Genomic DNA, 25,407 nt, shown 5'->3' on the forward strand with positions numbered 1-25,407 from the left:
ATTTTGAATATGTTTTTTCGGCAAGTGTTTGTTAGGGTGTTCTGATTTGGCATTTTCAATTAAATTACTTACACAGCGGGAGCTCTATTATTTTAACATTTTTACAAGTTACTCATCACTGTACAATAATTTAATTCCCATATACAAAAATATTACTTACAATTTTGTTGATTTAAATGTATAAGAATTTCCATAATTTATACTTTTGAAAGAAAATACCATTTTACTGTGATACGTCAACAAGAGGGACCGTGCGTGTGTGGAATACCCGTACAGCCGGATAAACTGGTTGATGTTACAGTGAATACAGTGATCTAATCCATTTTACATTTTGTATTTAAAAGCAAGAATATATTAAGAAACGGCTTTTGTAAATAATTGTTCCACTAGTGTACCTATCTAAAAGTATATGCTTTTATTTCCAGGTCGTCGCTTCTCTGTTAATTTTTGTTGTGTATGTTTGTTATTCATGTCGGAAAAAAGCTAACTGAGCTGTTTCTTGTAAGCAAATACCCGAAATTAAATAAGTATTATTGTATCTTTTTAAAATAATAAAAACAAGAAACCACTCAAGCGTTGCACTTTATTCATATTTATGTTTCGTGTATATAGCAAAGCATCAACAGAGCAATACACCAAAAAGAAAATTGCCAAACAATATTAATATACAATTCACATAGTAATAATGGTTGAAAAAAAACTACATAACATTTCGGTTTAGGTACATCTATTCCACCAATTAACTGAGAGAATTCTGAAATCATTTTAAAAGTACCATCAATACTTAACAAGAACACTAATGCTCTCCTGTTCTTGCTCTTTGCAGTCGAAAAGGGGCATAACCTGAGAGATAAAAAATACAGAGTATTGGGCCTTGATATACATGTGCGTATTATCTCTGACAACATGTGCATCAATATCTCTGACAACATGTGCATCAACTGACAACATGTGCATCAATATCTCTGACAACATGTGCATCAACTTCGATTATTATACCTCACAGGACTTGTCCATGTAAAATTCTCATATACACGACACTAGCCAATCCGTAATGTAACCCTTTGGCAAAATGCTTTTCACCGGGTGATACGTTTACGTTACCCTCTCATGGGTTTAAAAACACTTGGAATTTCCAATATATACATAAAGTAGACAGACGCTTATTAAACAGTTAACAGTCAATTATTAAGCAGGTAATCGCCAAGCGCTTCAATGTTTGCAGATGGGATCACGATGTGCAATAATTCCAGTCCCATGTTGAGGAGTCACGTGACATCAAGGGGTTTCACATAGGTCACCAAGGGTCACAAAAGAATAACAAAGTAAGAAAAAAAAGAAATAAGGAATGTGATTTTTTTTTCTTTAATAATTTCAACTTTACGGAATTTTGTAGAATGATGCAACGCTAAAATGTTGGCCAAGGATTTGAAATATAAGCTAATCTAAAAATATTTACCCGTGTAAAAGCAGAAAATAGCATAGCCTTTTATAGGCTATAATATATCTTCATATTTTTTTTTTCAAAAAAGTTAATTAGCAATTAACGTCACTCACTTGTTTGTTAACATCGGTTTGACCCAGGTGAGATCCATTTGAGGTCACGTGAATCCACACCCTGATTTCTATGTAAATAAATGTTAAATAAACACCTTACATCCTTGTGAAAAAAAAAATGACTTAGACCTGTTCAACAAACTTGCAATTTGGTGTTTAATTAATTTCAAAATAAAAATAAAGTCACTCATTATGTGTGTGTTATTTTTTTTTACAAATGTATATATGTTCGGAATAATAAAAGAAATCCGATCCGATAGGAAACATATAAATATTTTCGGTTGTCTTTAACTTTCTCGGGTTAACAGTATATGCTATCACCCTCCGTGGGATCTGATATTTATTTCATATCATCAAGGCCAACGACGACAAAAAGGCTATGACAATAACTTTTTTTTTCTTTGAAAAACACACACGTTATAATGACCCACATACCATAGTATCAGACCAACCATCTTTGATTGTTAGACAATAAAAAGAAGAATATCTGTCAATTAAAGTGCATATCATTTAAAAAAAAAGTAGTAGATGCATTCTTAACACCACCAGAAATTACTATCTATCATTTAATTAATTGTATAATTTAAACCCAGAACTTGATGTTGTAATGACATGAACAGACACAATTTTTGTGCAAACTTTGTGAAGAAAAACAGCAGAAATGCAGATAAGTTCATTTATTTCATACCTATTAAATTCCTTCGAAATATTGCACGATGAAAACAAAGTATGGAAACTAGAAAAAAATATGTATTTAACACTGTGTGTGTACCGTATTCTTTTTCAGTATCACAGAATAGCCTACTGCGCATGTAAAAATCGGCTCCGTGCTATGTACAAGAATTGAGACGCTTTTGTAAAATAATAATTAATAAAAAACACACAAAAAACAACAAACATTTAAAGGTATGAAATAAAAGAAATACTATGTAATTCGGATAACCTGTGGGATTGTATCACTTCTTGTTGCTCGAGTCAATGTACTTTGGTCTCGTGCAATATGCTCTTAACACAAGCATCTTGGAGTGATGCAACCTCACAGATTCACCTTCTTACATAATATGCCCTATTTACATGTGTACTGACTTTATTACTCAGTATTCACTTCTTAATAATTTATAGTTCAATGCTAGCGCGTAATATGCAAATTACTCGTAAAATAAGAATATGCAAACTTTAATCATAAAAAAGATTACACTTTGTATGAAGTGTAGGAATCTTAAAACATTTTGAGAACTTAAAAAGTTTGCTCCTATAAAGCCTTAAAAATGTTTCCAATTTCACTGCCGAAACCATTCTCATATTAATGGGGTTTTAAACCCACAACCTCTTGGATATGAGGCAGACACCTATGCCACTAGACCACTCTAACCCTCGTGGAATACCTTGTTTAAAATGAGCTTGCTGCTAGTTTGCTTGCTTATTTATTTAGTACTACACAACATTGCTTCGGCTGACATGACAGAATAAGCTTAAAGGTGAAAGTAATTTAAGAAAACGAACTTGGCATAAAACATGAACAAAGAAGCTCCAGAAATGATCATGTAATGACAAAACCATGTCAGATAATAGCAGAATTTAATCTGATGAGCTAAACAAATGTTTGAGGTTACACAAGGAGGTATTATTGTTTTCAGCACTTAAATTGTTGAATAACCTGATTTAAAAAAGACACTAATATACAGTGAATAAGACCTGGCCTTGATATCACAAAAATACTCAAGTCAATTCTCAATCTCAGTCTTAACTAGATTAACCACATAGCATGAAAAGTTACAAACAATCATGTTTTCACACTTGTCAAAAGCGCATTCTACCGTAGAATATATTGATAAACCCTATTATTCAAGATTCCTAGGGAAAAATATCCTGCAGCAGAAAATGTATTTGAGCACAATTCATTGTTTTTCAACTCAAAACTCAATTTCTCAAAATTATTATTTGCTCTAGAATTAGTTATCTTTAAAATATTGAGAAAATCTATTTATCAATACATTCTACGAGAAAATATGTTTTCAAAAATAATAAAACATGGAAGATTTTAAAACACACTTGGCTTTTATGTGGTAACACGAGTTATTTGAAATATGTATTTTTGTGAAGTTGGGGCCAGTAAATTCGTGAGACTTATGTAGCCGAACTTAACTAAGGATGAAAAAGCCATCATTTTTTTTGGTGATTGACAAAATCAATACAATGAGCCAGTTGTTCAGAACTTTGTTACAGTTAACAACACTGTTATTGGCATCGTTGTAACCTTCTAAGTTGATACTGCTCTGAAGTTTAATGGATACACTTGTGACCTACAGTTTTCCTTAAAAGGTTTGAAACAACTCCTTAGGGCTATTCCAGTAAAACATATAACCCACTGGGGGAAGGCAATTATTTAAATAGTATATAGGTGGGTGTCTTTTTTTCCCGCTTATTTGGACCCCGAACAGGTAAATTTGCTTCTGTAGGGTGTCATAATTTAAAAGTGCCTTCCGCCGGGGGTTATATGTTTAAATGGAATAGCCCTTAGCTGTACTTGTTTTGTTTAAATCCATGAGCGCATTATCAAATAGTTTACTTTTAATTGTTAACAACGCTGTTGTTTATTATGTTGTTAACTAAAACAAAGTTATGAATGATCGGCCCAATGTTTAACAATTATGACTACAGTATTGAATAAGTTATGAAACTATGCATATAATATATACAAAGAATTTCTCTGAAGAATTCATTTTTGTCTGGTGAATTAAATGTATGAATGTGAATCAGAACAGGAGATTAATAACTTATCTAACAATTTAAAACAATTCTTATACAAAATTGAATGTCCACTTATTATTGTCAGTTTTGTCAATTTAAATCAATGAAAATGCTGAAATGAAAGATATGATCATTTTTGTGTATAAACAATGTGCATCTTCGAAAACTAACAAACATGTACTTTTTACAAGTATGTGCCAAAAATTACATGAAATATAATATTAAGTCAACAATAAAACATATGAACATCACACCAACACTAACTGGCATATATTATACACGTGTTGTTCCAATGATTGACAATAAAAAATCAAACAAGTTTGAATATAAATAGTCTGAATCAACTATTGAGAAAATATCCTTAAAAGAATTTGTTCAACAAATTTGAGACCATTTCAGTCCAATTTTTTTCCCTTAAATCACACATTCTCATAAAAGAAATACCCCATTTTGTAATTAATAACAAAGCTAAATGAATGAAAAAAAAAACATTAAAAATATAAAAAATTGAGCCAAAAATATGTAGTTCTAAAAATAATGAAGCCAATCTTAAAATTCAAAGGGTTTCTACATGTATAAGAATATCTGATTATTTACTGATAGTAAATCAGTTTTAGATCTTCAAGTAATTGATTTTTTAAAATTGGTCTAATATGTTTACAATTATATATTTATTATAATAATTATTATTATTATTTATTTAAATCTTTTAAATGGCTTTCAAAACAATTTTTTTTTTCATGAATCAATTCTTAATATTCTTTTTTACAATAAAATAGGAAGCACATGTGGTTGATCTTTTTAATTCATACCCAAAGAAACACAATATTTCTGTTTTCCATATTTATGAATGCTGTATATGCCCTATTTAACACACCGGGACATGTGTCTTTTTGAGAACTTTGCATACCAAAAAAGAACCATTTTTCCCAAACAGCAACTTTTTAAAATCCACTAAATTTGTGTCAAAAACATGAACTATCGATCAATATTTACACAGATTGGTATGTATATGCTTCGATGCAGCAGTATACATACTGTGCAAATCAATAAAATAGTCCAGTAAACACATGGTTTCAGGCAAATTGGTGACTGTAGGAATGCTTTTCATCTGAATAAATTGTATTTAAGGGAGTTAAGGTTTAAGGCTATAATAATCCATGTCCATATCCATGTCCTAATAAAGGCCCTGCGGTGCGTCTATTTATAGGGCATGCATGCTTAATAGGACATATACAGTATCTTTGAAAAAATAGACCCACTAAAATACCCCGCAAGTTTTTTGAGGGCATGCATGTTAAAAAGGACATTTATAATATCTAAAATATATCCCTAAATACTTGCATTGGTGACTCATGTCATTTTAACTTAATTTGGGTATTATAATTTGTAAAGAAATTAAACAAGAATGCTTTAAAAATTGACAGAAAAAAAACAAACATTGTGGTCAAGTTTCTTTAAGAATACACAACTGTTCCATATAAAAAAGGTTTCAGCCGAAAAATGAGAACTTAAGGATAAAAAAGTGTAAGGAATAATATAAGAAATATTTCAAAGAAGTATCAGGTCACCCTTATAATTGCTAAAGAATAAAATGTCAAACCATATGAACGATAAGGAAAATAAAACAATTGTTAACAAGACAAGTTTTGGCTTGATAGTAAAAATATTTTTTTATCAATCTAAAATTTGTCTCTTTCTAATCAATTTACAAAACATTTGCATGTTAAAACATACGTAGACTGGTAAAATTATTGCCATTGCAAAATAACCAGCATACAATAAAAGTTTTTTCAAAGACATTCATGTAGGTTTAAAAAATTGAACATATAAAATGCTTGTTAAATTCGATCAAGAGTAGAAAATATACCTTGTAATAATTTTAAACGTCATACTCTTCACTGCCAACCCCCACTTCCCTCCCCCACTTTTTCAGACAATAGCCGATGATATAATTTTAAAGACAACTATTCAAAACTATCATATTTGTGATATTTACATCAACCTTCACATGAAGTTGCTATTATTTCAACAAAACTAATTATCACTGAGTCTATTTCTAGAATATCATTCACAGTTCACTTTAGTTAACTATTACACTATTACACCTCTGTTAACAATAATGCTATTCCACACTTCTACGAACAGTTACACTATTCCATCCTCGTGAACAATAACACTATGCTACCCCTGTGAGCAATAACATTATTTCAGCCCTGTGAACAATAACGCTATTCCAGTCCTGTGAACAATAACCCATTCCGCCACTAAGGAACAATAATGCTATTGCACTTCGCTGAGCAAGGCTTTAAAACTTCAGTGAAATAAATGTTTTTCTGCTTTACTCAATAATATTTCCATTTTGGTAAACATTAATACTCTTTCACCTCACTGAACAAAACCCCATTCAACTAATGTGAACAAAAACAATATTCCCCATCAGCGAACAATAACGCTATTCAAGAACCCCATCCAACAATTAAGCTGTTCAACTAAGTTAACATTAATGCTAATCCAATTTGGTTAACAATGTTGCCACTCCATTTCAGTGAACAAGTTAGCTTTTTTATCTCAGTGAACAAGCTCCCTTTTTCTTTTTTTAACTCAGTGAACAATTGCGCTGTTTCATCTCAGTGAACAATTACCCTTTTTTATCTTAGTGAACAATTATGCTGTTTCATCTCAGTGAACAATTAAGCTTTATGTAGTATGGCACAACTTCATTAGCTGATATAAAACTGTGTTACATTTCACATAACACAATAAACTGGCATAAAAAGTTCCAGTAAAATTCTATACAGATTGTTTCAAAATTTCAAAAGAATTTCTCCACAAGCTAATAAAAAATTCTTCTGCTAAAAATAATAGACTGGTTTACATTCCATCTTAAGATTTCACCAGTTCCAGTTAAGATTCAAAGACTGGTTCACAATTACAGATGAGATTTTTTCCCATTCATAGTTGTTGAAATTGCCCAGTCAATAGTTTTCTTTAACAGACTGGTTTTAAACTGCAGTTTAAATGTCTGAATAGTCTGGTTCACAATTCCAGTCAATATTCCATCTATACTGGTTCCAGACTAGTTTCAGTGGCAACTTTCACATCTCCTTGTGTGTTCAGACTGTCCAGTGTCTTCTTGATTCTAAGAGCAGTGAGTCGGGCAGCTGCATTTTGGAACCAACACTCCTTCATTACCCTTGCCATTACCCGTAATCCCTGAAGTAGTGAAAACAACAACTAAAATCAGGGAAAAAAAAGAGTTAAGGCTAATGCTAGTCTATTGTTGATTTATCTAAAAAGGGACATAACTCCATTATCATTAAAACTCATGGTCAAGTTGTAGTGTGTCTTGTCTCGTCTCTGGCAACATGTGTACCAAGTTTCATTTGAATATCTCAGACTGTTTTTGGAGTTTAAGGTTTAAGTATTTGCACGTCGACAACAAGAATACCAAGATTATGACAGCAACTCAAATCTTTTAAACATATAAAAAAAAATCAGAAAGAAAAAACATGGTTTAGACAGATGGTCATTTGTCAATTAAAGATATATAATAGACCTCTGTTTAATCAGGTGTAAGTGGCTGAAATTACCTACCTGGATTAAGTGGCCACCTGTCTTAAGCAGCCAATAGTTTAAGCCCGGAATTATAGTTATTCGGGTTTTCCCAGCCTAATCCTCCGGTACAAACAAAATTAAACCGTTGTTATATACACACGTTACTTCGGAGACAAAAGAGTCATTGGACTGTTACATGAATTTCAATAGCTCGATATTCACCTTTTATTTGTACCGGCATGGGAAAACCCAGTTAAGTTAATTCCGGGCTATATATATTTGATCCTTTCCCAAAGGTGGCCACTTAATACATGTTTAGTAATTAGCATTAGCAATCACAGAATGTGAACAGTTGGCCTAGCAACACTGATTTATACATTTCATGGTCCCAGGTTCTAACTTATTAATAGCTGAAAATGAAGTAAACAGCTTTTACTACCTGTGTATAAGAATTAACAGGTGGAAGATTTTCCAAATTTAGAGAGGATTTAAAGAAATATTTACTACCTCGTGTCCCTGCCACCTATTAGGTATGTCAGGCCGACGTCTGTCAGTGCACACAATCTTTTTCATCTCCTCGAGATATGGATCTGGGGGCACCATGTTATAATATGGTTGCTGGTAGTCTTCATATATACCTGAAATGTACAATTACAGTATATTTGAACTATAATGGGGTAGATCAGGCCAACATTTCTTGATTCACACAATCTTTACACTTCCTTGAGAACTAAATTCATCAATAGATGTGAGTAATGTCCCTTTGAAGAGAATTGTAAACAAAAATATTTCCTTCCATTTATTTTTCTATTAAAGCAATTTTGGCCAGAAATTGACACTGACGGTAAGTGATAAAAAACAAAACTCTTTTCCATTTTATAAATTTAAGTAAATCATTTGACTAATATAAAATAAGTTACTAAAAATTGTTTCACTTGTTGGATATTTTTCCAGAAATAAAGGCCTGGGGCCATGATTACGAATACATGTATGTCTCAAGTCTGAGTCATTTCACAGTATCGCGGTAGCTTAATTCTTTCTAGTGGAGTTTTACTGATGAAATAATCTGAATTTATTACTATTCGTAATTTAACAATAATACACATGATATTTTTTAAACAAATTGAACAAAGACGGTTCCTTGTGTTTTAAATATAGACTAAGTGAATTTCTACATCTGAGTGTAGACACTGGACTGTTACATCAAGGTGTCTAGGGAATGATCAACAGTAGAATTGTAAATCCCTCCTTGGATAAAAATTGCTTATAGTATTCTTAATAAAATAATTCCCTTGTGCCACTGTATTCAATAAGCAACTAAGATTGAACTTAAAATTTAGGTTAAAAACTAGGTGTTTTGATTGGCCTGTATATTTAGCTGACCAATAGGCTGAATGGAATCACTGAGTCATGTCTAAGGATAAGATCAATATTGAATGTTGGTCCTGGTTTAGAATATTCAAATCATAACCTTGTCATTGAAAAACAAGAGCTGTCACAGTATGTGACGAATGCCCCCGAATGTGACATTGACCTACGAACAAGGTCAGTACATGAAAAGTTGATCTTGCCTTTACGTGTCAAATACATATGGCAAGTCATTTTAAATTGCCTCTGAACATAAAAAAATACCACCCATACTTGACAACCTACACTGTTATATCCTTATATTCAGAATTCCCTTGTGAATAAACACTTAGTGTATCTTTCACCTTACGAGGTAGGGACATGGGTCTTGCACATGACACGTTGTCTTCGTATGTGGAACACATGTAGCAAGTGATTTTAAAATCTGTCCATACAAGGGAAAGTTACAGACCGGAAACGACAACCTATACTCTATGTCCTTATATGCAGCACTCCATTGTGAATAAACACTAAGTGTGACCTTGACCTTTGAGGTAGGGACACGGGTCTTGCAGGCGACACGTCGTCTTGGTATGTGGAACACATGTGGCAAGTTATTTTAAAATCTGTCCATACAAGGGAAAGTTACAGCCCGGACACGACAACCTATACTCTATGTCGTTATATGCAGCGCTCCATTGTAAATAAACTCTAAGTGTGACCTTAACCTTTGAGGTAGGGACACGGGTTTTGCACGCGACACGTCGTCTTGGTATGTGGAACACATTTGGCAAGTTATTTTAAAATCTGTCCATACAAGGGAAAGTTACAGCCCGGACACGACAACCTATTCTCTATGTCCTTATATGAAGCACTCCATTGTAAATAAACTCCAAGTGTGACCTTGACCTTTGAGGTAGGGACACGGGTCTTGCACACGACACGTCGTCTTGGTATGTGGAACACATGTGGCAAGTTATTTTAAAATCTGTCCATACAAGGGAAAGTTACAGCCCGGACACGACAACCTGTAGTTCTATGTCCTTATATGCAGCACTCAATTGTGAATAAACACTAAGTGTGACCTTGACCTTTGAGGTAGGGACACGGGTCTTGCAGGCGACACGTCGTCTTGGTATGTGGAACACATGTGGCAAGTTATTTTAAAATCTGTCCATACAAGGGAAAGTTACAGCCCGGACACGACAACCTATACTCTATGTCGTTATATGCAGCACTCCATTGTAAATAAACTCTAAGTGTGACCTTAACCTTTGAGGTAGGGACACGGGTTTTGCACGCGACACGTCGTCTTGGTATGTGGAACACATTTGGCAAGTTATTTTAAAATCTGTCCTTACAAGGGAAAGTTACAGCCCGGACACGACAACCTATTCTCTATGTCCTTATATGCAGCACTCCATTGTAAATAAACACTAAGTGTGACCTTGACCTTTGAGGTAGGGACACGGGTCTTGCACGCGACACGTCGTCTTGGTATGTGGAACACATGTGGCAAGTTATTTTAAAATCTGTCCATACAAGGGAAAGTTACAGCCCGGACACGACAACCTGTAGTTCTATGTCCTTATATGCAGCACTCCATTGTGAATAAACACTAAGTGTGACCTTGACCTTTGAGGTAGGGACATGGGTCTTGCACGCGACACGTCGTCTTGGTATGTGGTACACATGTGGCAAGTTATTTTAAAATCTGTCCATACAAGAGAAAGTTACAGCCCGGACACGACAACCTATACTCTATGTCCTTATATGCAGCACTCCATTGTGAATAAACACTAAGTGTGACCTTGACCTTTGAGGTAGGGACACGAGTCTTGCACGCCACACGTCGTCTTGGTATGTGGAACACATGTGGCAAGTTATTTTAAAATCTGTCCATACAAGGGAAAGTTACAGAGCCGGACGGACGGACGGACGGTGTGATTTTAATATGCCCACCTTCGGGGGCATAAAAAAACACTTTTGGGTAAAGAAACCCAAATTATTATACTAATGCTTGGCATGAATATTATACACAAACCCTGCGATACAATATCAAGTCCTGGGCTTGTGGTTATTTCGACCTTTGCTTACCTCCAATAGAGCATCTCCTAGCTATTTCCCACAGTACCAGTCCAAATGAGTACACATCTGCCCTCTTGAAAGACTCAAAGTGATTCATGTTAATAGTTTCGTCCAGGACTTCTGGGGGCATATAACGTTTTGTGCCCACTCTGTTGTTTGGGGCAATGTCAACAGCGTCTGTGGCTGAGTCGTGACGTACGGCCAGACCTGAAGAACAACCTCATTGATAACTGTTCAACCTCGTATAAAAACATATTTCATTTCTCAACTCCAAAGCAACTGTATTAACTTAGTCTCAAACTATGCAAATGCCAAAAATGATGTATGGTTAGGGTCCTTTTCAAAACCTGGTAGGGTAGGTACATGTAGGCTTTTTTAGGCTTTACATAAGAACATTATTGTCATCATTGGAGATTGGGGTTAAAGTAATCTTCTGTATTAAGCTTTAAAGGTTTTAAACTACAAATTAAAACACACATTTAAAATAATAAAAAAAAAAATTCAAACAAACTAAATATTAAAACTGTAGGGTCGGCACCATATTCTTACATGTAGGTAGGGTTGGTTAACACTAATCAACTGTTGTTGTTTTTTAGGCCAAAAAAAAGAAAGCTGGTCTTCAAATTCATGGTGTGGTTTTCAAAGTAAACAGCTACAAGACTTACCCAGGTCAGCAATACAGCACTGGCCATTACTTTTCACCAGAATATTCTTGCTCTTCAAGTCTCTGTGGGCGATGGCTGGCTTGCCTGAATTATCAAAAATCCATGCCTGAAACACTTATTATCATATCAGTAAAATGTCATGGAAGAGATTGATAAAATATCCTATGACGTCATAAGCTAATTTAACGGCTTGTTGCTACTTTTATTTTTTTTTTAAATAGAACAACCTATAAAAGCCAAGCACTCTTGGCCTGTGTGCCCATGATTTTCTTTCTTGAAGATGGGATGAGACCACAACAGATGGACAGTCATCTTGATCGTGTTTGAGTGCTGACCAGTGTCCAGTTGAGGTAGATAATTACACTGTGTGAAGCTCAGTGAGACCACATACCCTGCGTGCCAATGATTAATGTGTGGAGATGAGCCAAACCACAATGGTGAACAGAGCGTTCTTGACCATGGCCTAAGCACTGACCAGTGCCCAGTTGTGGTAGATATAGAGAGGGGCACATTATGAAAACTTACATTGTGAGCCCATGATAACTGAGTGGAGATGAGTCAGACCACATGAGATGGACAGAGATATCTTAACCATGGCCTGAGCACTGACCGGTGTCCCGTTGATGTTGATATATAGAGAAAAGCTTAATAACACCACTTACCTCTTGTGCCCATGATTTCTGTGTGGAGATGAGCCAGACCACATGAGATTGACAGAGCCATCTTGACCATGGCCTGAGCACTGACCGGTGTCCGGTTGAGGTAGTCATAAAGTGAGCCTTGCTCATGGTGGTCAGTCACTAGCCATAGCTGGGTCCATGTGCCATTGTCTGAAGCAGGGACAATTTTGAGTTGAGAGAATATTATACGTTTAAGTTTTAAATAAAATAAGAGCACCAAAAATTAACAGTTACGCTTGTGTGGGATTTTCAGTTAACAAACGAGGCAATTATATTAACATGGTGAGTAAATTAGTACTGCCTCCACCTTTTTTATTTTTCTAAAATAATGGTCCCTTTATACATTAAGTGGTTTTAGAGTTTTATGGACCTATTTATACTATGGAAAAAACAACTCTCCACAGCCAGGGGTCATATAATTACAATGTTTGTAGGCTTCAGTGTTTATCCGGCCCAATTTGGGTCCGAAATTCGACACTAGACCCCTCCTTTAAAAGTATTTTTCCCCTGCCCAGGGCAAAAGAATTCCCAAAGACATTATTTGTTTTAAGGGGGAGCATTGATCTCTCAACATTTAGCAATTGTAGCAATACAGTGCCATTCATGAATATTACCAAAAATTTGCTGAATACAAGGTTTGAAAACAAGTCAAAGGGCCCAGCAACTTTTCCCTTATTAAAAAAGTAACAGAAAAACACTCGGCTAGAGAAGCCCTTCAGCTCCAAGAAAACATTTCTTTTCATAAAAAAACGGGTATTAGTACTGCGTTTTGATCCCGGAGGTTGTATTTGACTTAAAGTGATTCTTTGCAGATGCGGATTTCACTAGGCACAAGCCAGGTGATATCATTATATGCAAAAATTTAAGCAAGTCAAATATGACATTCCAGATCAAAAAGCAGTACTCATATGTCTTATAACAGTTTTATATTATTTTTTGAATTACTTAATAAACACATGTTATCATAATAAATGTTACATGATGCACTATTTTGTTCTATGACATCATTTTAACATTGCTCAATGATACATTAATAATGTGACGTCAGCAGAGTGGAATATGGCCGTATTGAACTAAAGTGGAATATGGACTACTTTTTTTGCAATATGTATTGTGTGAAGTGGTATTTATGATGGATATATATAATAAACACCTATATATCCTCAAATATAGGAATGATAGTTTCTCGTAACTCCAATCACTCATTGCCACTCAAGAATTGTTTTACTGCTTAACCGAGAAAAAGAAACTGACATTAAAAAAATAAACACCAACCTTTATTATCTGCAGCTATAAAGCCCAAAATATTATCATGTCGAAGCATGACGGTCTGATAGATCTCAGCCTCCCGAAACCATGATCTCTCGTCTCGACTGGAGAATATCTTGACCGCAACGCTCTCCCCCTTCCACTTTCCCATCCAGACCTCACCGTATCGGCCCTTCCCGAGAATCTCAACAAGCTGGATCTGACGGGCGATGGTTCTTTGGACCAGCAGGGGCAGGCCTGAATCACATGTACACAGATGAGAAAGTTTGATTGATAAGTGAACACCATTTAAATGGGAAATATAACATAAGCAAAATGATTGATAAGTTAGAATTATAATGGATATGTACTGTTTTAGAGCATATATGAGACTGGTAGTTTTATGTATCTTACATTTTAATATAAAATTATTTCTATACCATATCTGATATATATTTACATAGCTACCTAATTTAAATCTGATCTTTTTATTTTTCTGTTATGGTGCATAATTCTTTCAGCCTACCTGAGCCAGACCCTGAATAGTCTGTCGACATTTCATTTAGGGAGCTGCAAGCTCAACAAGGGCAGTTATTCAAATAAAACCTTTGGTTGAACAAGCCTTACACTAGTTCTTTCACTATTGCAAGTCACAAGCCCTGCTATAAAAGAAATCCAGAATTTGAACAAGTCTGTCAAGTATTTTACCAGTAAAGGGCTTGCAGGCTTGTGCTTATTTTGACCACTGCAGAGAGAGGAGAGGAGTGTCTATGGAGTTCATTCCCCATATATGCCATATTTTTGAAAGGCTCCCAGAGGATTTTTTCAGAATTCCCAGGCATTTGAGTCACAAGCCTGGGGATTTTCATCATCACCACAGATACCATTCATCCAACATTCAGAAGTGTTTTATTTACACTTCTTAAAGTCACTTATATTTCTATGAGACACTGTCCTTGCTGTTAAAGTATATGTCATATAGAAATAGGATTAACTTGCATAAAAAATATTTCGTAGAATTATATTTTCATACCACTATAATCCAATTAAAATTCACAGTAGAGAGGGCATTACTTGTAAACATGCTGGTAAAATAAACTCTCTGATAAATTTTGCATTGTTTTTTTTATAGTTTTTTTCTTTCCTGGGGATATTTGTCCCCCGCTAAGAGACAGGGGTATGGATAAAATTTTCAGATGAATTTCCCCACGCCAGGGGATATGGCATGTACAATTATCTGTGGTGATACAGAGAGGGTTGATTTTATATTCAATCTTCAACAGCCCAATCTTTATCAACATTCTGAAGCCAAGCCCTAAATAATATGTCAACAATACATACAGGAAGCTCTGGGGCCACCAGGGAGGAGGGTAATGTCTATGGCCATCGGGCAGTATGGGGTTTACCCACTGTACTGACACAGAGAGCACTCATTTTATATATCCAATTCTGGGGCCTATCTATAACGACGTACCTGAGCCAGATCGTGAGTAAACTGTCCACATTTCACGTAGGCAAATCTTGGGGTCACCAGGGAGGAGGGGCTTGGCAATTGGGTTCAACCCCTCTATACTGATAAAGGGAGGGTATTTTTCATATTCCTCAACGGCCTTATCTATATCAACATTCTTAAGCAAAACCCTTATTAATCTGTCAACATTTCATTCAGGAAGTTCTGGGGGCTCCTACGGAGAACAAGCCCGGCATTGGAGTTCACCCCTGTACTTACACAGAATAGTTTCATTTAATATTTGATTTTCTAGGGCCTATCAATATAAACTTAACTGAGCCAGATCCTAAGTAAACGTGTCATCAGTGAGCTCTAGAGGCCATCAGGGAGGAGAGGAGTGTCTATAGAGTTCACCCCCTGTACTTAAACAGAGAGGGTTCATTTCATATCCAATTTTCTGGGGCCTATCTGTATCGACATACCTGAGCCCGATCCTGAGTAATCTGTCAACATGTCATTCAGAGAGCCCTGGGGGCCATCTGGGAGGAGGGGAGTGTCGATCGGATTGGCTCTGGGATACATTGAATTCCTCCGACTCTTGTGCCGATGGTACATGACAAACGCGAACACGAATATGAGACAAAGCAGAATCACTGGCCCGGCAGTGATCGCAACAAGTTCCCAAATGCCGAGTTCTGTTTTACCATTGTCTGGGTCAACTGGAATATTAAAGAACTTGTTTAATCTGTGTACAAGAAATGCTGTATCATCTTTATCATAATGTAAACCATTGTGAAAACAAGAGCTGTCACAGAGACAGCGTGCTTGACTATTCAGCTGTATTTAAGTTAAGAATTGCAAAGTTTTAATGAAACATGCATGGATCACTGTAAAATTAGATTACCTGTATTTGCAAAATCATTCTACAAAGTCAATAAAGGGGAATACATATCTAAGGTCAATACATGGTGTTTTTGCTGAGGTAATGACTTAAAGGTGCTTACATGCAAAACTTTAGCCAATGAGTTAGGCTAACAGCGATGCTAGGATTAATAATATATCGCCCCTTATTCTTTTAAGAGTCAAACTTAATAAAATGCTATTAAAATCTTTTTTTGGAAACGTGTTTATTATATTATAAGTTTAAATACCAAAACTTATCACTAAAAAAAGAAAAGGACCGCTAATCCTGACAAGTAGAAACAAAACATTCAATGATTTATCTATGCAATATCCATCATATAAGCCGCATCAAGCAAAATTAGATCTTATAGTAGAAAATACATGTATGTCGTAAGCAAGAAAAATGACATCATAATTTCTAGCTACTGTAAAATCAGATGTCGACACCTATGTTGCTATATGTTTTTCAAAGGACATGGGTACTTTGAAGGTGCTGTATGCTTTTTCTGGTGTAAAACATTCTGTTACATGACACCACTAAATTCAAAGAGTTCTCCACAGCCTTAAACAAAGTGCCCTTTTCTCCCTCAACATCCTGTCCCTCTTTCGTACCACCCTGTCCTTTTTGAAACCATGCTTAAACCCTAGTTTATGTACAAAGCAGGGTAATTTCCACGTCAGATTTTCCATGACAGAAATGGTCCCATTTGTACAAAATTGGTGAAAGAATTTTTATTTTAGTGAGATCTTTAACAAGAGATGGATAATGCAGTGATTAAACAATGCTTAACAGTAATTTGATTCACAATAATATCTATAATTCAATAAGGCAAAAGATACATGTTACAATGTAGACCATAGTTGACAGTGATATCATAATCCCACGATGCTGTAATTCGATAATATAATAAAAGGCGCAAAATAAACAAACTGCAGGCAAGTGTGAGAATGTCTCGCATTTATATATTTTTTAATGCGAATAAGAAAATTATTATGCGAGAAATCACGATAATCGCTTAATACAATTATCCCTGAAACAAGGATATACCGAACACCTAGCCCTACCTTTTGGTGTAGGCCTTGTATCAACCTCGGGTCGTACACCCATGTTACAGTTATCCTCGTAACAGCAGTTGACCTTCGTCTCAGTACCAGCTATTATCGAGGTCTGACATTCAAAAGGATTGCCGATGGGGACAAGGGAAGCCTTTGCTTTGCAGCTGAGGGGGAAAATTGGGTGTGAAATAATATAATTGTATAGGTACATGTACATGACTCTAAATGGGCACAATATCAGTTGATGCAAATAAAATATAGATCTATGTATGATCATGTTTAACTCATTTGGAAAGCTTATGATTTGTGTACAGATTTAAAAATATAAGCCTTTATAAAAAAAGGCTTTCCCAGAACTTTATGAAAGCGCCAAATATCGCATATATTTTTTAATAACTTTATAATTGATTGATTATTATTCACCAACCTTTATTGTGCACTATTAAAATCATAATAGACATAAAATATCTTCAGAAATCATTATCTCATAATAAACAAGAGTGCAGTCTAGAAAACACCAACGCCTACCTAATTATTTAGTCAAACAAAGGGACATTATTAAAAAAATAATAAAGCTAAAGTTATTCGACTTGGTACTTGCTATTCACTTGCTGTATTATCTCGAGCAACCTGACACTATGTACCAAGTCTTATTTAGATATCTTGAACAATTGCTGAGTTGGGGCTGTGGTAAGTTTTTGCACAATAATACCAACAACTGCAGTCACACAAACCCTTGATAATACAGGTCCACTTTCCTTACCCCCAACCCCACCATCCCATTGTGTTGTGCTGTCTTGCTTAAACTTACCTCTTTAAAAAAACAAAAAAAAACACTACATCAAGCAAAACAATGGTACCTAATTGAAATTTTGGACATATAGAGAAAAGATTCTCAACATTTCTGTGATACATGTAAGTATAAATCTAATTATTACATGTATCTCTATTAAGTTTTATGTACAGCGTCTGTCTTTTTTAATGACCCTAGTATATATACGTACATGTATATGGAGAGTTTGTGCCAGAAGTGCGCTTTTGATAAAGACAGCCTTTTTAAATTATGCTAAGCTAAGTGAAAAGCTGCAAATAATACTGGGTAAATTGTGCATTTCATGATGTGCTGATGCTGTTTCAAGGATTTCAAAGGTAATTTGAACAGATTTGTTCTTTTTGGATCAATAGAATATCTTATACTGGGAATGAATAACATATATCTGCAGGGATACACATTGATGTCATTACCTTCAATGGCAGTTATCAAAGTAGGGGAGAGGACTTTGTTACACATTTCCTCATAACAGCAGCTTGTTTTAGTAAGGGAAGCAACTCTTGTATTCTGACACAAATATGGTGCTCCCGGTGTCAGACTTTCACGTTCGTTAATACATCTGTGTTGAAACCAGGCTTTGTTAAGTTCCAATTGTAAACTAATGATTGCATTATTTTAAAGTAAATGTTTTGAGAATTTCTAAAAAAATAATTGTGTTGGAATGAGCCAATTTTGCGTACATGTCTGGTAACAATTGAATTAAGACTGCTGACAAAAAAACAAATCACATTTTATATAATTATTTACTTTCAAAATTAATACTATTTAGCAAAAAAACATCACAAATGCTTGATTTTTTTGGCATTAAAAAACAGTAAACATGGAAACCTGCAATCTGATCTTTTGTAAGTAGTCTTACATTGTAAATCACTGGTTTGCAGAAATAAATACACATATTGACTGATTCTTAAACAAAAAATAGATATGTATTTGCCTATGATGTACTAAACAAAATCAGGAAAATAATGAGAATTGGTAGTGAAATGAAAATTATTAAGTGCAGCTACAACTTTCAAATGCAACTAAACATATATTTAATGTATTTTCTCTACTTCATCTTCATTAAAATATTTAGGTCTGCCACTTATCTATTATCTCACTACACTTAGACATCTGAATTTTGCTTAAAATCTATCAATCTAAATAGAAGATGGTACAAGTAGTTTATAGACTTTTAACATTTATGCAAAAATGATAACAAGACAATCATACATGTAAACAATGAATTATTGTTGGGCATAAGACATAGGCAATAACTGGTTATGATCATTGTACGTACCCAAACTTGTAATAAGGCTTATCCTCATAAAAGAATATTGAGGCAAAGCAGGCTCCGTCCGTTACACAGGTCTTGTTCTTCGGACAATAGGAGTCTGGGTCTTCGCAGAGACATATCAAGCCTGAAAACAGATCAAACAAAATATCACATACTAACAAGATTTAATAAATATAGCTCACTTGGCAGTCTAAAAGACAACAACGCATGCATATGCTGAAAGCTGTTTTTTGGCGGCACAAAACAACCTTATCAGGGCAAAAAAATATTCATTTTTTTATTATGGTTGATGATTTGGGGTATCTGGTCAATTTGGCCCACAGTGTTCCAGCTAGGCCTAAACAGCTGGGTGGGGCACCCTGTTGCCATTTTCTAGCACCCTGCTGCCTTTTCACTACAACCTGCTGTGCCCTTTTGTTTGATATAGTCACTTTTCAGTAATAAATATAAAAATAATATACATGTATATACATAATTTTGACCCTAAAGTTAAGATAATAGCTAAGGTATTCATAACAAACTTTTAGTATTCAGGGGTTGACACTAACCATTTTTCCAAGGGATCCGAAGGGACACCAACATTTGAAATCAGGTGTCCCTTCCTGAAATAAGGAGTCCCTTCCACTTTTTACATTTTTCTAATTATTGAGCCTGTTTTAATATTTAATTTAACATACATGTAATTTACTTTTCAATTTGTAATTCAAGTATACATCATATTATACATGTTTTTAACAGCATGAAATGACAAGTTAGTAGCACAATGTCAGACATATTGTGAACCTCTGGCAATGGCAGAGAGGAAGATTTTGGTCTCAAGTCGGTAGATTAGGTTCAAAAGCGGTAGAATGTTTAAGTCCCTTTTATTTTTAGTCCAAAACAAAGATGAATACAATGTAAACAAAAACTTGATGTTGTTACTATTTTTAGATTTTTCGGAAAATATGCATTAAATAAACATGGTTCAGGGTCTTGTCATGTCATTGCTTTTGATTGAGAAAAAGTAGGAATATTACATCTGGCTTGTGAAAACTAAAGTTTTATACTTAGTGTTTCTGACAGTTTTTTCATGTTTTTATTGAATTATTAATACATGTTTAAATATCTAAAGTTGTTCACATTTTTGGTAACTACAGCTCAATGGTTGATATATTTTTCGCATGTGTGACGTCACATTTAGTGTATCTAATAAGAGAGGAGAGGGTACTTACACTATTCTGATTAGCTTGTGATGAGAAGTAGTTTCTGACAAATTGAATGCAGGTGGATTTAAGGTGCCTATTGTGTGTTTTTTTATCTATTGAGTTAATATACTATAATAAGACTGTAATAATAGAAACATTATTTAAATTTTCAGCATTACGAAAAAATTCCTGATAGGAACTTGTTTTTGTATACATTTTAGTGGATGTAGGTGTGAAACGAGCACGACAACAGTGTTCACAAATATGTACACAATGATCATCGTTTGTATATGTCAATTTAGGAAACCTTGTAGCTATTCATGAATGCAAATAAGGTTCACACGCATACGCAATAGAAAAAGCAAGGTCCCATTATTTAATCACAAATCAGTGAAACCAGACATAATATTTTAATTATACTTTGAGGAAGGGGGCGGGGTTAGTGTTTATGAGACGGAGGTACGTAAATGTCAAATAATTTAAAATAAATTGACACAACCTGAATTCAATTTTTATTGTAAAGCAAGAACCTAAATCAAAGAAACAAGTTCAACAACTCACCATGCACTGAATGTGGAAACTGCACACAAAACATTAACACAACAAAACCGATCAGTATCGCCATGTTGACGATAAAATTTGATAAAACAAAAACAATTAGTGCAACATTGTTATGGTGGACGCCATTTTGTGACCGAACAGGCCATGTTCATCCGATAAAAAAAAGTTCAATATTTATAATCTCACTGTATTTATAAAACTTTTTTTATAGATTAAACTTTCTGAAACAGCTCTTAAATTTTACATTCTTGTTGTTTTATGATAAGCGGAAGAGGTTGACAGACAAACATTATATCACTAATTGCGCCCTTCTCTTAATTAACCTGACACACGGTCCCTAGACTTACCGAAATACGATTATTTACCGAAAAACGGATAAAATTACCAAAAGACGCATGAATGTAACCGAAAGACGCCTTCTAATGCATTTATTTTATTGTTTTTATATTAATATTATACAAATACATTACCAAACCAAATTTTAGGGGAAAATATTAAAATATAATGATGTAATAGGCAGTTGAAATTTCAGTGTTCGAGATCGAATTCCGCGTGCCGACTCGCCAACCGAAAGACAGTTAAAAGCTTCCAAAATAATCAATTATTCCAATTAATGATGATCTCATAATATTCATATAAATAAAACACAGTCATAAAAATGAAAAAGTTCATGAAAATATTTACTTATTGTTCAATCGAATAAAAACAATATGTCAGTGAAATAGTTGTCTCCCTTCGCCAACCGAAACACGATTTAACGCAGGTAAAAATAACTTATAAGCTGTTGCATTATGAAAATGATTATGAATTTGGATTCAACTAATAGCATTTATATTCTTATGGAAATGTTAGATCAATATACAGCATTTGAAAGTATTTTGGAATATACTTGAAACATTGCCTTTGAAATAGGTCGAAAATGTCGCTAAAATCATTTTCTTTTAAACTAACCTAGATCTACAGTACAGATCCTGACTTTCAAATTTTAATTTTTGTAGATATGAAAATTGAAAAAAGAAGTTTTTAAACAGCGAAATTCTCATCTTCAGATAAATTAGCTTACTTATGGACAATAATAACCAGACACCACCAAATACACAAAATCAGGCGATGTTTAAAACAACATAATTACCACCCGGTATATGACACCCCACAAAATAGCGGCACGTTTTTGGGGGGACAGTTTGGTATTATTGAAAGTGTGTCAATTTGGGTAAACCCTTTTCGGCTCTGTGACACGTGTTGAGTAAATACCATAATAATTACGCATTAAAGGACCGCATTGACAAGACCTCCATGCTTTGTAAAATGCACGTGACAGTTACTTGTTACAAAGAACTGTCCGTCAATCGCCGCTGCACTGGTGATCCCCCAATTTTCTTAGGCCCCATACACGACCACAGTGATTTTGAAACATATAGTCACCTTTTCCATCACCTGAAGCTTAAGTTAGGAGTCAGTTCCGACAAATTGGTCAATGATACTGACGATGAAAAGGCCTTGGTCAAGGCTATTGAATCTAGTTTCCCAGATGCTACCCATGTCCTTTGCACTAGACATTTAAAGGAAAATTTAAGCGCCCACGTACGTCATAAGACTCAGACTAGTCCAAATCCATTGCAGACACTGGAAATGCAGGCTATTATTTCTAATGCACCATGCTAAACCATAAAAAATAAAGTATTTTAACTTTAACTGTTTGATTTCAACGATGAAGATATCTACATAGTTAATAATAAATATTGCACATAAAAATGAAACATAATTCAATTCGGGCAACATTTTTGCCATGCACATATGAACTTAGGTATGTATGTATGTATGTATGTATTTCTTCAGACCTTGCGGTCAAGGATAACCCATGAAAGTGCAAGCACTTATTTCCAATGGGGTCCTTTGTTTTTGCTGAAGGGACAGCACGCTGAAGAGACAGTGGTGGGATACAAGGAAATCCGGGTGCGATACCCTAGCTCTTTTTCGAAGAGACCCCTTGGTTCTTTTACGTGCTCGGTGTAAAGCACCGATACACGGGGTACAACTTTCCTGGGTTAAACCAGTACTGAGTACACCACTTTTCCAAGCACTACCCTTTAAATGCCAAGCGCCAGGCAAGGGAGCTACTTGTACCAATTTTTAACGTCTTTTGGTATGACGCGGCCAGGGATCGAACCCACGACCTCCCGCTCCGTAGGCGGACGCTTAACCACTAGGCCACGGATTTCTTTCAACAACACCTTTCTTTTCTTCATGGTCATATATACGCATGATGCATTCAAAGGTAATTATTAATATATTCTTATAACTCAATCTCAATTTTATTGTCTTTGTCAGTGATTTAAATACATATTGTAAGTTAATCATTTTATTTTGTATTTGCAGCGTTCAATATTTCATGTAATTTTATTATGTGTATGACTTATGTTTTATGCAGCCTTCCATGTTCGATGTTAATCAAATGTATATGTTATGTATGTAGAGAAATGATGAAAAATAAAATAAAAAATTCAGTATCAAGTTAACTGTATATATTTGTCATGTTCTTACTTCACCTTAAACATATCAATAAATCGTATTTCGGTTGAGAACAGGAGAATACTCTTATTGGCTAAATAAAGGAAATTCTTTTGTCACAAAAACTCATTATTTCTAGATATTATTTTCTAATTTTTGGCTACAATGTGTAAAATCATCAAATATATATGAATATTAAAAATAAATACAATAGCAAGCGTCTTTCGGTAAATTTCTATCATGTTTACTCCAGTTTAACCATATCCATAAATCGTATTTCGGTTGACGACGGGAGATAACTCTATTTGACTAAAAAAGGGAATTCTTTTGTCAATAAAGTCATTATTTCTAAATATTTTTTTTATAATTTTTGGCTACAATGCGTATAATCATTATATATACAAGATTATTTAAAAATAAATGCATTAGAAGGCGTCTTTCGGTAATTTTATCCGTTTTTCGGTAAATAATCGTATTTCGGTAAGTCTAGGGACCCCTTCAGCGTAGGGTTATATTCTTAAGAAAATAGTGCGCTCACCGCTCTTCACGGTTACACACAACCAATATTAAACACTATTTTTTAACAGAGTTGTTGTCCTTGAAACATGACTATGAATCTCGATTTGGAGTCTCAAGTTTAGATTATTGGCAGTGGTTGAAAATAAGCACAACCTCATAAGCATTGCCCTAGTAAAAAGCTTTCCAGGATTGCTCAATTTCTTGTTTTTATGTAGCTGGGCTAATTGACAATTTTTAATGACAAGCACTACATGTAGTATAATAATTCAGAACTTGTTCATTCAAACTCTTATTTCAAAGATTGTTATTGACAATTTGAATGGTGTTTGTTCAAAAAGTATGCCCCATTTTCATTTAGGTTACGGTTATTAGATCAAAAAGATCCTGGAGCAGTGCTGCCAGGGACACACACTCTAAATACATTTTAGCCATACATTTTATTTATGCATTGGGTCAGGGATAAAGACACCTAAACCAGTAGACAACTCTAACCCTGGTGGCGATGGAACCCACACTATCTAGGGTCAGGGATAGACAGCTATATCAGTAGACCACTCTCACCCTGGTAGGGGTGGAACTCATATTCTCAAGGGTCAGAGATAGACGCCTATACCAGAAGACCACTAACTCTGGTGGAATCAAACCAAAATTTCCTTTGGTCAGGGATTGACAGCAATATCAGTAGACCACTCTCACCCTGGTGGAGATTGAACACACATTCTCTACAGGCAGGGATAGTCACATATACCAGTAGACTACTAACTCTGGTAGAGATCAAACAAAAATTCCCTTTGGTCAGGGATTGACAGCAATACCAGTTGCCCACTCTAACCCTTGTGGGGATCAAACCCAACATTCTCTTGGGTCAGGGGTAGACAGATAGACACCTATACCAGTAGACCACTCTAACCCTGGTGGGGAGCATACCCACACTCTCAAGGGTCAGGGATAGACACCTATACCAGTAGACCACTCTAACCCTGGTGGGGAGCATACCCACACTCTCAAGGGTCAGGGATAGACACCTATACCAGTAGACCACTCTTACCCTGGTGGGGAGCATACCCACACTCTCAAGGGTCAGGGATAGACACCTATACCAGTAGACCACTCTAACCCTGGTGGGGAGCATACCCACACTCTCAAGGGTCAGGGATAGACACCTATACCAGTAGACCACTCTAACCCTGGTGGGGAGCATACCCACACTCTCAAGGGTCA

At 35.0% G+C, this 25,407-nt stretch overlaps 1 protein-coding gene across 1 annotated transcript; it reads right to left on the bottom strand.

The window, feature by feature from the left end:
- Positions 1–569: 569 nt before the first annotated feature.
- On the bottom strand, positions 570–21,283 carry LOC128240359 (TGF-beta receptor type-1-like). The gene is made up of 10 exons (XM_052956982.1): positions 21,157–21,283; positions 19,415–19,535; positions 17,313–17,467; positions 15,827–16,063; positions 13,922–14,152; positions 12,629–12,796; positions 11,967–12,050; positions 11,311–11,508; positions 8,374–8,504; positions 570–7,524 (listed from the first exon to the last, which is right to left on the bottom strand). The coding sequence occupies exons 1-10, from the start codon at positions 21,218–21,220 to the stop codon at positions 7,372–7,374; spliced, it is 1,542 nt and encodes a 513-aa protein (XP_052812942.1). The 5' UTR covers positions 21,221–21,283; the 3' UTR covers positions 570–7,371.
- Between the last annotated feature and the right edge of the window lie 4,124 nt (positions 21,284–25,407).

The sequence above is a fragment of the Mya arenaria genome, chromosome 7, assembly GCF_026914265.1.
Source record: "Mya arenaria isolate MELC-2E11 chromosome 7, ASM2691426v1".
In the NCBI taxonomy this organism is placed as follows: Eukaryota; Metazoa; Mollusca; class Bivalvia; order Myida; family Myidae; genus Mya; species Mya arenaria.

Coding starts and splice junctions, on each gene's coding strand:
- LOC128240359 (XM_052956982.1), bottom strand. CDS start 21,220: ATGGCGATACTGATCGGTTTTGTTGTGTTAATGTTTTGTGTGCAGTTT. Junction 19,536..21,156: donor GTTTCCACATTCAGTGCATG/GTGAGTTGTTGA, acceptor ATCTGTTTTCAG/GCTTGATATGTCTCTGCGAA. Junction 12,797..13,921: donor TATAGCTGCAGATAATAAAG/GTTGGTGTTTAT, acceptor TCCCTGCTTCAG/ACAATGGCACATGGACCCAG.